At 42.5% G+C, this 13819-nt stretch overlaps 1 protein-coding gene across 2 annotated transcripts; it reads right to left on the reverse strand.

Moving 5' to 3' along the window:
* Window positions 1-1667: 1667 nt before the first annotated feature.
* Window positions 1668-11760, reverse strand: LOC129819821 (interleukin enhancer-binding factor 2 homolog). 2 transcript variants are annotated; one of them, XM_055876437.1, is made up of 15 exons: window positions 11365-11760; window positions 10832-10891; window positions 9590-9632; window positions 5808-5912; window positions 5505-5582; window positions 5297-5399; window positions 4882-4947; window positions 4501-4617; window positions 4158-4236; window positions 3731-3818; window positions 3277-3338; window positions 3028-3142; window positions 2756-2846; window positions 2480-2671; window positions 1668-1983 (listed from the first exon to the last, which is right to left on the reverse strand). In XM_055876437.1, exons 1-14 carry the CDS (start codon window positions 11367-11369, stop codon window positions 2520-2522), a joined length of 1164 nt encoding a protein of 387 aa, XP_055732412.1. In that variant the 5' UTR covers window positions 11370-11760; the 3' UTR covers window positions 1668-1983; window positions 2480-2519. The 2 variants fall into 2 exon arrangements, with proteins under 2 accessions (XP_055732412.1, XP_055732411.1); XM_055876436.1 differs by having other exon boundaries at window positions 1668-2671.
* Between the last annotated feature and the right edge of the window lie 2059 nt (window positions 11761-13819).

Consider the following 13819-nt stretch of genomic DNA (forward strand, 5'->3'; position numbering starts at 1 on the left):
CCGAATGTCTTGACAACCTCACTGTTAGGTTAATAAGGTCTACTGAATCAAAAACAAGACCACTTGCAGGCCATCTCGAACAGACACTAATTCACTGCCACTAATTGTCTAAATTCAGTCAGTAAACACACCATTGGATGGACTTGAGCCATTATATGTAAGAATACAATCCAATATCATGAATATCCTGTTTCGGGTTAAATTCTTGAGAATAGCATTAGATTTGGTAAATGATAAGATCATGGTACAGTGTGAGATGAGCTACCTTTAGAATTGTAGAGTTGATAGATAGACCATAAGTGGGATTTCAGCAACAGTCGCTTGAGCTTGGCTGCTGTCTGCAATACTCTGATGCCATCTACAGGCATGCAATGCTACTTGTGGCTGGTCATCAATTGTTCTAATGTTATGCAGTCTTCAGAGTTACCTCATTATGCCCTATTGTATTACTGTAAGTCCTATTTCGATTGTGATGACTACAACTTCAAAGAGAAAAGATGACACAGAATTAGAATAATAGAATGGACATTAACCTTGTCAGGGAGTTTGTCAACTATGGTTTACCAGTCCTGTGATAAATTCTTCACATTCATTGTTTTACACATATCTTATCTGCACTGCATGAGAGTTAGCTTGCTAGCCAGACAGTTTTAGGAGGAATTATTCAAATTATTCCTTAAATGTGTCAAATTAACTGCCAATATTCCAATCAAACAATGCAATAAATCCACAGCCATACACTGGCTCAAATCAGTTGATAGAGCTTAGACAAGCTGTAAATGCAACAAGTACTGATATTGTATCATATAATAGCACTCACAGCTTTCCAAGAACATACATGTCTGATTGTGTTGTCTGTTTACATATATTTTAAAGACTATTTATACAGAAAATGTGTATAAAACCCATAAAAAACTGTTTCTGTTACAATTTCTGATGATACATCACATGCATTGCTTTTATTTCCTGCATAAGTAAAAGCAGGAAACACACTATCTATGCTATTCATTCCAATTAGACTGGTTTCTGATTTTTCTCCCTGACCAAGATGGCTGCTATTTTCACCCCATTATGGAACTTTGAGGGAGGGTTTAGTGACAGAGATCCTATTAAATTGCTTGAGTGGCTATGTTGAGTCCAATCAAAAGATCCATATATTTTCCAGTGCCAACTTAGAGCATTATTTGGAGACTTTTGGTTATTAGCAAGGTAACCAAAAACAATAAGCCTACCTATAACTGATACTAAGTTGTCTAATACTTGCATCAATTAAATCATGATCCTTATTCAGTGACGTGTTTATGAGTTTTGATATAAAAAAGGAGTATGAACGTTAAAGTTTCTCACAAGTTACATGGCATCTTATGATCAGATTGTTTTGTTGACAATTATGTTTTGAATTAAATGCTCCTCTTACCAGTAACCTCTAAAATCTGAACTGCAAAACAGCATTTAAGTTTAACTGGGATCCAATAAATTAAACACTAAAAAAGGTTTGTCAAAAGTAGGGTACCTAGACTGGAAATGATCTGTGGAGGTAATTACACGACCAGATCTAAATTAAGTATGTCTTTTCACAAGCACGGGGCCTACATTTTCTATCTAGCCAGCCATACATTTCAAAATACAAAAAAAGGTATACATTGCTATATTTACATAAAGAGGCATTCAACTTTTTAAAAAGCTGTTTAATTTAGTCATCATTATTGCTACAAAGTAAAAACCAGACAAAGACACGGAATACAAATAGATAGCGACACCCGTCCCTTTCTGGAAAGACCGTGAATTTCATTTTTGTTGAGGGCGTTGAAGGACCAGTAACAGTTTATGCGAGTCTGTCCGTCCAGTTGGAGAACTTTGGTCCAGGTCGTTGCAGTCAATTCATTGGTGGACATGAACTTCATTGAAGGACAAAGGGGCGAGTGAACGGTCTCAAAGGGTCAGGGGTAAACATTCATTTAAAAAGATGTGGCACAGGATCCTCTAGATGGCAACAAGAGGGGGAAAATAAAAAGTTGTTAAGCCTCACACATTGTATGGGTAAAAGAGTGAATTGAAGTCGAACTTCGGGTGGTTCTCAAAGACAAAAGAATGTCCTTCGCAAACCCTCTTGTATTATACTCTGTGTAAAGCGGAGCTGATTTCGCAGAATTCTCGCCTGTAACACGGATACAGTAGATGGCTCCATGCACTACTATCGCCGGCTAGTCTCTGGCTGGTGAGTTGTTAATGTGTGGCAGCTACATCGCTTACTTTGCTATGACTTGGCATGACAATGATTTATTTCCATAAACAAAAAAAGTTGTTGATTTTGTTAACTCATAAATACATTAATGGGATTTGCTACTAGCAACTAGGCTAATTTATAGAACGTTGCATTAATGTGCTAACTAAGCTACTGTAGGAGATGTAACAACAAGCTAGGCGGCTAGCTAGCCAGCCTGGTAATGAGCCTGGTTTTCTGACTGGCTACTAGTACCTGGCAGCTCACTGGTGGCGCATCACTTCCCTTGTCTTCCTCACTCCTGTGTCTCCATGCTTTCATCCTCTACATCCCCTCCTTCCTCTAGCGCCTCATCCTCCTCTTCCTTCCTCTCTGGCGGCTTCTCGTAGGCCTTCTCAGAGGGTGTGACGATCACACCGTCCCATGTGGACATTTCCGAAGCCAGGTCTGGGAGGGTGAGGTAGATTTGTTTAATATTTACTTTGAGAAAAAAGGGTGTGAGTGAGAGAGAGAGAGATATGAGGTACTCACAGCTGGCATCACCCTCCAGGCCCAGAATCTTCCTGTACCCTCCATGAGAGAGGACCCTGACCAATGTCTGAGCAGTGAAACAAACCATGTCCTACAAAAAACAGACACACACTTTCAATTGATATACCTATGTGAATCACCTAACAGTAATCCTAACCAAACACATATGATCATGGAAACTAAGAATTAGTGCTGGGCTGGAGCAAACCCTGTCACCAGGACCAAGGTTCCCCACCCCTGTACCATTAAGGCAGCTAAAGCGAAGATGTTACCTGCTGCTCGAGGGTCATGACGGTGTGCACCCGGAAGTTTCCACTCTCACAGGGGTCAGTGATGCCCACTGAGCCTGGCAGGAAAAGTCCGGCGGCCAACATCTGTAGGCAGCGTCTGAAAAGAGCAACATCAACAAAAAAAATGAAGGCACCGCCAGTAAAGTATCACAAAGTCATGTTTTGGAAATGAGACGGTCAACAGACACCCACAGTTGAAAAACAACTGACTGGGGGAATGGGAAGACTCACCTGTAAGCCACATTGAGTGACAGGGGCTGCCTGGAGGGGTTGTTCATGACGGCAGAATGACCCTGAGCAGAAACACTTCATTCGTTATTCATTTCTCCTTTAGTCATGCAGTGATACGATACAAGCTTTCAGTTAGGGACAATACAATAGCGAAGACAGAGAATCACACAAAACATAACATATTAGCCAGGTGACTTACTCTGTGTGTGGTAATTCACAACAAATCGCTAAATCCTCCATTATCGTGCCTCACCAGTATTACATGCTAATGGTTTACCAGTAGTTGTGTTAATGGTAGGTGTAGTGTCCCCACCCAACTGAACATTAGCATAACTGTGATGAATGCAGTGGGCTAACTACGATCACGTGTTAAGTGTTGAGTCGTGAGAATGGGGGGGATGTAGTGGCAGAGCCTGTACATTCAGTAGAACTATGGTCAGTGCAATGGACTCACCAGTAGATCCAGGATCCAGGGGGTGAGAGGTTCGAACCCGGGGAAACGCACCCTCAGATCCTTCAGCAGGCGAATCAGCACTTTCACCCTAAATAACAACAATACCCAGGAGTTGAACACTTTAAAAGAAGTTAAGTTAGTCAGCGCTTTGCTGTATTGCCATTTACAATATACACAGGATAATAAAGGGAGACGGTCTTTATCAAGACAAAAGGTCATTATGGCTGAAACATTAAGGATAAACAGTCTCCCTTTATTCCTCCTTCACTTGTGAGAAATATTGAGGATGTGAAAAGTGAAAGGTTCAAGACAAAAAGGAGACTGAGGACCTATTACATCATTTGAGACACATACTGAGGAGATATCGGTTTGGGAGGGTAAACGGGTTGAGAGGTAAAAGACCAAAAGGTTTTTAAAGGTGTCTTACGTAGATTGGGAGGCGTTCTCCTCAAACCAGCGGGCATGGCGGATGGCGGCCAGAGCACTCTGCAGCACCTTGATGTCCACTGGGGAGAAAAATACCACATCACCGACACCATTATGACCACATTGTCTAGCTGAAAACAGATAATACATCTACATTAAAAGCCTCCAGCCTACAATGAATGCTTATGGCATGCACGACAGAGAGCTTTGTGCCAATCACAGTGCATCTACCTGAGTGTTTTGACTTTTTTATGTAGATCTATGAGTGTAGTTATGAGGGCAGCTCATGTTTACATTATATCACGTTGTACTGCGTGTGTGTGTGCGCGTCTGAATGTACATACAGTGCAGTTCGGGGTCCAGCTTGCGCAGGTTGGGGGGAACGGTGGTGATGAGGATTTTCACTGTTGCATCGGCAGAGCTGATCTCAAAACCTGTCTCATTCGTCAGCATGGAGAGAACTAGGACAAAGAGGGAGTCGGTTGTCAACATTACATCATAACCACTGAAGATCAAGAATACCCTGTATCCTATTACCCAGCATGCCTACATTATCCTTGTATTTACACTTTTGAATGAATTTGTCGCTAAAACAACATGGCACGACCTATCGACAAAGCTAAATAGGAGTAGAATTGATGCTATTGAAAGCTACATCTAACTTCAGTGACTGATGTTGCAATGTGGCTACAGGAAAACAAACGCAACTGTGTAATATCGGTCACCTTCAGCAGGGTCTTGTGTGCGAAGGGTCTCCACCACTTTGTTGCCGAGAGCCGCGACAGCCTCCACTGCAAGAGAGACAACTTTCATTATGGGGGTTCAGTACAACCAATGAAGACAATTTCAAAATGGCTGCTATGGGAAATACAGTCCAGGATGCTTGTTCGAATCCCCAAGCCGACAAGGTAAAAAATAAAAAAAATCTGTCCATGTCCTCTTGAGCAAGGCACTTAACCCTAATTGCTCCTGAAAGTTTCTCTGGATAAAAGCTTCTGCTAAATGACTAAAATGTAAATGTATTATAACCCAGCAATATTGCAAAATGCGGTGCGGCAATCAACATCGTTGACATTTGAAGACCAATCAAATAATGTATCAAATGGGCTTTGCTTTTGTATGCACACACACAGAACTCACGTGTGGGCAAGATCTTGAGGATGACCACCAGGTCAGCGACATTGTGTCCCGTTGTCATGGTGCCTTTCTTGTATGAGCCCACCTGACGTACCTCTTCAATTTGCTGGAATGAGTGGAGAAAGAAATTCCCATTGCACATGGCTAAATATGTTATCCAAGATACAGATACATTTCGGCCCGTTAATCTCCACTAAGGTCTGGAACTCACCACTTCAAAGTTGCCGGGGGCGACAATGAGGTTGTCGATGACGTTGTTGATCTTGGTGACCAGGGACAAGATAGAGGACTGAAAGGGGGAGCAGAGAGTTTGCATGTAAATGGAAATAATTATATGGTGGCATAGCATAGGAGTGTGTTGTTTAACACATAACCTAAAGGAATATGCTGGTGTGTGCATACAATAGCTTAAGGTAAATGATCCAGCAAGTGTGGTTTGAGTGAGGATGACCGAGTGAGAGTGTAGTGTGTTGAAGGTTTGAGAGAGAGAGAGGTTTGTGTGCATGTTCTCCACCTGCTCTGCGGGTGTGGGGCTGAGGTCCTGGTTCCTCTTCAGTAGACACTCGCTGAAGGCAGTCTCATCTGCTGCTGCCTTCACTCTGGGGAAGGCCATCTCACACTGGGGGAACCAAAGAGCCAGCTTAGCACTGTCCACTCGGCATCCCGATCTGCGCTACTGTATTACTTTGACAAGATCCCTGTCGTTTTGACTAGCGCATTAGACCATTCTGTATGAGTAGGTGAGCTGATCTCCATCGATTACAATCTGTATGAGTAGGTAAGCTGATCTCCATCGATTACAATCTGTATGAGTAGGTGAGCTGATCTCCATCGATTACAATCTGTATGAGTAGGTGAGCTGATCTCCATCGATTACAATCTGTATGAGTAGGTGAGCTGATCTCCATCGATTACATTCTGCCTGTACTGTCTGACTCAAGAAAATGAGACAATAAGAAATTGTTGATTTCAATGAAAGTGAGCTACAGTGGGGCAAAAAAGTATTTAGTCAGCCACCAACTGTGCAAGTTCTCCCACTTAAAAAGATGAGAGGCCTGTAATTTTCATCATAGGTACAGTTCAACTATGACAGACAAAATGAGAAGGGAAAAAAATCCAGAAAATCACATTGTAGGATTTTTAATGAATTTATTTGCAAATAATGGTGGAAAATAAGTATTTGGTCACCTACAAACAAGCAAGATTTCTGGCTCTCACAGACCTGTAACTTCTTCTTTAAGAGGCTCCTCTGTCCTCCACTCGTTACCTGTATTAATGGCACCTGTTTGAACTTGTTATCAGTATAAAAGACACCTGTCCACAACCTCAAACAGTCACACTCCAAACTCCACTATGGCAAGGACCAAAGAGCTGTCAAAGGACACCAGAAACAAAATTGTAGACCTGTACCAGGCTGGGAAGACTGAATCTGCAATAGGTAAGCAGCTTGGTTTGAAGAAATCAACTGTGGGAGCAATTATTAGGAAATGGAAGACATACAAGACCACTGATAATCTCCCTCGATCTGGGGCTCCAAGCAAGATCTCACCCCGTGGGTTCAAAATGATCACAAGAACGGTGAGCAAAAATCCCAGAACCACACGGGGGGACCTAGTGAATGACCTGCAGAGAGCTCGGACCAAAGTAACAAAGCCTACCATCAGTAACACACAACGCCGCCAGGGACTCAAATCCTGCAGTGCCAGACATGTCTCCCTGCTTAAGCCAGTACATGTCCAGGCCCGTCTGAAGTTTGCTAGAGAGCATTTGGATGATCCAGAAGAAGATTGGGAGAATGTCATATGGTCAGATGAAACCAAAATAGAACTTTTTGGTAAAAACTCAACTCGTCGTGTTTGGAGGACAAAGAATGCTGAGTTGCATCCAAAGAACACCATACCTACTGTGAAGCATGGGGGTGGAAACATCATGCTTTGGGGCTGTTTTTTTGCAAAGGGACCAGGACGATTGATCCAAGTAAAGGAAAGAATGAATGGGGCCATGTATCGTGAGATTTTGAGTGAAAACCTCCATCAGCAAGGGCATTGAAGATGAAACGTGGCTGGGTCTTTCAGCATGACAATGATTGATCCTAAACACACCGCCCGGGCAGCGAAGGAGTGGCCTTCGTAAGAAGCATTTCAGGGTCCTGGAGTGGCCTAGCCAGTCTCCAGATCTCAAACCCCATAGAAAATCTTTGGAGGGAGTTGAAAGTCCGTGTTGCCCAGCAACAGCCCCAAAACATCACTGCTCTAGAGGAGATCTGCATGGAGGAATGGGCCAAAATACCAGCAACAGTGTGTGAAAACCTTGGGAAGACTTACAGAAAACGTTTGACCTCTGTCATTGCCAACAAAGGGTATATAACAAAGTATTGAGATAAACTTTTGTTATTGACCAAATACTTATTTTCCACCATAATTTGCAAACAAATTCAATCAAAATCCTACAATGTGATTCTCTGGATTTTTTCTCATTTTGTCTGTCATACTTGAAGTGTACCTATGATGAAAATGACAGGCCTCTCTCATCTTTTTAAGTGGGAGAACTTGCACAATTGGTGGCTGACTAAATACTTTTTTGCCCCACTGTAAATGCTGCACCACTGATATGCTCTCTTCAAAATAATCATTGGTGCAAGAGCTCATGTACAGTGGGGAGAACAAGTATTTGATACACTGCCGATTTTGCTGGTTTTCCTACTTACAAAGCATGTAGAGGTCTGTAATTTTTATCATAGGTACACTTCAACTGTGAGAGACGGAATCTAAAACAAAATTCCAGAAAATCACATTGTATGATTTTTAAATAATTAATTTGCATTTTATTGCATGACATAAGTATTTGATACATCAGAAAAGCAGAACTTAATATTTGGTACAGAAACCTTTGTTTGCAATTACAGAGATCATGCGTTTCCTGTAGTTCTTGACCAGGTTTGCACACATTGTAGCAGGGATTTTGGCCCACTCCTCCATACAGACCTTCTCCAGATCCTTCAGGTTTCGGGGCTGTCGCTTGGCAATACGGACTTTCAGCTCCCTCCAAAGATGTTCTATTGGGTTCAGGTCTGGAGACTGGCTAGGCCACTCCAGGACCTTGAGATGCTTCTTACGGAGCCACTCCTTAGTTGCCCTGGCTGTGTGTTTCGGGTCGTTGTCATGCTGGAAGACCCAGCCACGACCCATCTTCAATGCTCTTACTGAGGGAAGGAGGTTGTTGGCCAAGATCTTGCGATACATGGCCCCATCCATCCTCCCCTAAATACGGTGCAGTCGTCCTGTCCCCTTTGCAGAAAAGCATCCCCAAAGAAGGATGTTTCCGCCTCCATGCTTCACGGTTGGGATGGTGTTCTTGGGGTTGTACTCATCCTTCTTCCTCCAAACACGGCGAGTAGAGTTTAGACCAAAAAGCTCTATTTTTGTCTCATCAGACCACATGACCTTCTCCCATTCCTCCTCTGGATCATCCAGATGGTCATTGGCAAACTTCAGACAGGCCTGGACATGCGCTGGCTTGAGCAGGGGGACCTTGCGTGCGCTGCAGGATTTTATTCCATGACGGTGTAGTGTGTTACTAATGGTTTTCTTTGAGACTGTGGTCCCAGCTCTCTTCAGGTCATTCACCAGGTCCTGCCGTGTAGTTCTGCGCTGATCCCTCACCTTCCTCATGATCATTGATGCCCCACGAGGTGAGATCTTGCATGGAGCCCCAGACCGAGGGTGATTGACCGTCATCTTGAACTTCTTCCATTTTCTAATAATTGCGCCAACAGTTGTTGCCTTCTCACCAGGCTGCTTGCCTATTGTCCTGTAGCCCATCCCAGCCTTGTGCAGGTCTACAATTTTATCCCTGATGTCCTTACACAGCTCTCTGGTCTTGGCCATTGTGGAGAGGTTGGAGTCTGTTTGATTGAGTGTGTGGACAGGTGTCTTTTATACAGGTAACGAGTTCAAACAGGTGCAGTTAATACAGGTAATGAGTGGAGAACAGGAGGGCTTCTTAAAGAAAAACTAACAGGTCTGTGAGAGCCGGAATTCTTACTGGTTGGTAGGTGATCAAATACTTATGTCATGCAATAAAATGCAAATGAATTATTTAAAAATCATACAATGTGATTTTCTGGATTTTTGTTTTAGATTCCGTCTCTCACAGTTGAAGTGTACCTATGATAAAAATTACAGACCTTTACATGCTTTGTAAGTAGGAAAACCTGCAAAATCGGCAGTGTATCAAATAGTTGTTCTCCCCACTGTATTCGGGAAAGATGCTTGATATAAAGTGGCAAATACTCACCACATAGAAGTCAAAGGGAATGTGGGGGACAAATGGCCGATACCTGAAACAAGGGACCAATAAACATTGATACATCTTATATTGCACCAGACATTCAGATACAGATACAGAGGTGGTGAGGGCTCTGGGAGTGTGGTGCCTGGAAAACAACCTCTCACTCAACGTCAACAAAACAAAGGAGATGATCGTGGACTTCAGGAAACAGGAGAGGGTGCACCCCCCTATCCATATCGACGGGACAGCAGTGGAGAAGGTGGAGAGCTTCCAGTTCCTTGGCGTACACATTACTGACAAACTGAAATGGCCCATCCACACAGACAGCATGGTGAAGAAGGCACAACAGAGCCTCTTCAACCTCAGGATGCCAAAGAAATTTGTCTTGTCACCTAAAACCCTCAAACTTTTACAGATGCACAACTGAAAGCATCCTGTCGGGCTATATCACCGCCTGGTAAAGCAACTGCACCGCCCGCAACCGCAAGGCTCTCCAGAGGGTGGTACAGTCTGCCCAACGCATTACCGGGGGCAAACTACCCGCCCTCCAGGATACCTACAGCAGCCGATGTCACAGGAAGGCCAAAAGGATCATCAAGGACATCGACCACCTGAGCCACTGCCTGTTCACCCCGCTATCATCCAGAAGGTGAGGTCAGTACAGGGGCATCAAAGTTGGGGCCGAGAGACTGAAAAACAGCTTCTATCTCAAGGCCATCAGACTGTTAAACAGCCATCACTAGCACATTAGAGGGTGCTGGCTATAGGATTAGACTAGAAATCACTAGCCACTTTAAGGAATGGAACACTAGTCACTTAAATAAAGTTCACATATCTTGCATTACTCATCTCATATGTATATACTGTATTCTATACTATTCTACGACATCTTAGTCACTTATTATTAATTCCTACTTAGATGTGTGTATATGTTGTGTAATTTGTTGGATGTTACTGCACTGTTGGCGGTATGCGACCAATAACATTTGATTTGACATTCTTCTATGAATTTTAGTTGGAGAAGTTACCTCATGAATCCCAAATATCATAGGCCTAAATCATAAGTTGGACGGGTTAACTTTACAGTTGTATGCATAGTAAATCAACCATTATGGCATCACACAAAACTAAAAACAAGCATGCTCAATTTGAAGTGGTATACCACTTCAAAGTAATGCCAAGGCACATCTGGCTTGAAGATTGAAAGGCAATATTATTATTCTAGCAACTGGCTAACTAGCTACTCACCCTTGCACCAGTCCACCACGTGAGCCGAACCGGCCGCCCCGGCCCCTGCCCCTATCGCCTCTGAAATTGATTACATTATCAATACATTAGTTAGTTGTGTGATAGCAATTACCGCATTAACTAATTTGCTGAAGAAGCAGCAGCAGCAGCTAACTAGCTAGGTGCTTCCATAGCATGGCTAACCTTGCTAGCTACTGACTGTTCATTCATTCATTTTACTAAGACATAACAATGCATATCTAGTTTGCTACCTAATCATAAATTAACAAGATGGTTGGTGGATAGCTTTGTAGATGGGTAGCTAACTAGTTAGTTATCAGTAAAGCTATGCTACAGGCCACCTGGCTAACAAAGACGGCTAGTTGTGAAGAAAAAAAGGCTATCTGGGCTAACGTTAGCACGCTACACGTTGCTAGCTCATACAACCTCCTCTAAACCACCCCTTTAAATTCTACCTGTCTACACATATTTTACAGTTGGATACTGTATAAATATAATCCAACATTGCGGTTTTATCAGATGAATGAAATTACCTCATCGCGTAAGACGTTTTGATGTTTTAATGTAGATGTTCACAGAGAAATCACCAGCATCCAACGCCGATCAGGCAGACTACTAATGCAGTCAGGGTTGCCAGGTCTACATAAAATTTTCTAGCCCAATTACCCGTACATAAGGCCTGAAAACTAGACACCACAAAAAAAGTGGTGTATGTATCCAATAAACCCCTTTCCCCATAACGTTATCGAACGAATTAAGATGGAATATCTACGTAACTTGTTTTGATACAGGCTAAGAAGCTAAATTCGGGTTTCCATCAAAAACATACAAATTCTTGCGAGTTTAAGAATATGTCACAAGTGTCACAAGAGAAAATATAATTTGCCTTTCTTAAACCCCCCTGATAATTTTCCAGCAATGGATGTCGATTTAACTTGTTTTGACTGCTATAATTATGCAATAACTCAAAGGAGGTGTGGTATATAGCCAATATCAACAGTGAAGAGGCGGGATGCTGGACTTCTAGGCAGAGTTCTTCTATCCAGTGTCTGTGTTCTTTTGACCATCTTTTCTTTTTATTGGCCAGTCTGAGATATGGCTTTTTCTTTGCAACCCTGCCTAGAAGGCCAGCACCCTGGAGTTGCCTCATCACTGTTGAGGTTTAGACTGGTGTTTTGCGGGTACTATTTAATGAAGCTGCCAGTTGAGGACTTGTGAGGCGTCTGTTTCTCAAACTAGACACTAATGTACTAATGTACTTGTCCTCTTGCTCAGTTGTGAAACCGGGGCCTCCCATTGCCATTTCTATTCTGGTTAGAGACAGTTTGTGCTGTTCTGTGAAGGCAGTAGTACACAGTGTTGTACGAGATCTTCAGTTTCTTGGCAATATTTTGCATGGAATAGCCTTCCTTTCCCAGAACAAGAATAGACTGATGAGTTTTGTTTCTGGCCATTTTGAACCTGTAATCGAACCCACAAATGCTGATGCTCCGATACTCATCTAGTCTAAAGAAGGCTAGTTTTATTGCTTCTTTAATCAAAACAACAGCTTTCAGCTGTGCTAACATACTTGCAAAAGGGTTTTATAATGATCAATTAGCCTTTTAAAGTTATAAACTTGGATTAGCTAACACGACATGCCATTGGAACACAGGAGTGATGGTTGCTGATAATGGGCCTCTGTACGCCTTTGTAGATATTCCATTAAAAATCTGCAGTTTCTAGCTACAATAGTCATTTACAACATGAACAATGTCTACACTGTATTTCTGATCAATTTGATGTTATTTTAATGGACAAAAATTTACAAGTAAATTTCTAAATGACCCCAAACTTTTGAACGGTGGTGTGTATGTATTATAAGTTTACATACACCTCAGCCAAATACTTTTAAATGTTTTTCATAATTTCTGACATTTAATCCTAGTTAGGATCACCACTTTATTTTAAGAATGTGAAATGTCAGAAAAATTGTTGAGAGAGTGATTTATTTCAGCTTTTATTTATTTTATCACATTCCCAGTGGGTCAGAAGTTTACATACACTCAATTAGTATTTGGTAGCATTGCCTTTAAACTGTTTAACTTGGGTCAAATGTTTCGGGTAGCCTTCCACAAGCTTCCCACAATAAGTTGGGTGAATTTTGGCCCATTCCTCCTGACAGAGCTGGTGTAACTGAGTCAGGTTTGTAGGCCTGCTTTCTCGCACACGCTTTTTCAGTTCTGCCCACACATTTTCTATAGGGTTGAGGTCAGGGCTTTGTGATGGCCACTCCAATACCTTGACTTTGTTGTCCTTAAGCCATTTTGCCACAACTTTGGAAGTATGCTTGGGGTCATTGTCCATTTGGAAGACCCATTTGCCACAAAGCTTTAACTTCCTGACTGATGTTTTGAGATGTTGCTTCAATATATCCACATAATTTTCCTGCCTCATGTTACCATCTATTTTGTGAAGTACACCAGTCCTTCCTGCAGCAAAGCACCCCCACAACATGATGCTGCCACCCCCGTGCTTCATGGTTGGGATGGTGTTCCTCGGCTTGCAAGCCTTCCCCTTTTTCCTCCAAACATAACGATGGTCATTATGGCCAAACAGTTCTATTTTTGTTTCATCAGACCAGAGGACATTTCTCCCGAAAAATTACGATCTTTGTCCCCATGTGCAGTTGCAAACCGTAGTCTGGCTTTTTTATGGCGGTTTTGGAGCAGTGGCTTCTTCCTTGCTGAGCGGCCTTTAAGGTTATGTCAATATAGGACTTGTTTTATAGATACTTTGTACCTGTTTCCTCCAGCATCTTCACAAGGTCCTTTGCTGTTGTTCTGGGATTGATTTGCACTTTTCACACCAAAGTATTTTCATCTCTAGGAGACAGAACACGTCTCCTTCCTGAGCGGTATGAAGGCTGCGTGGTCACATGGTGTTTATACTTGCGTACTATTGTTTGTACAGATGAACGTGGTACCTTCAGGCATTTGCTCCCAAGGA

The sequence above is a fragment of the Salvelinus fontinalis genome, chromosome 22 (assembly GCF_029448725.1).
Source record: "Salvelinus fontinalis isolate EN_2023a chromosome 22, ASM2944872v1, whole genome shotgun sequence".
NCBI lineage: Eukaryota > Metazoa > Chordata > Actinopteri > Salmoniformes > Salmonidae > Salvelinus > Salvelinus fontinalis.

Bases quoted from the DNA above. Each gene is read 5' to 3' on its own strand.
- LOC129819821 (XM_055876437.1), bottom strand. The intron at 5,583-5,807 runs GTGGAGAACATG...TCCCCCTTTCAG, and splicing joins GCCCCACACCCGCAGAGCAG to TCCTCTATCTTGTCCCTGGT. The intron at 4,948-5,296 runs GTGAGTTCTGTG...TCTCTCTTGCAG, and splicing joins CCTCAAGATCTTGCCCACAC to TGGAGGCTGTCGCGGCTCTC.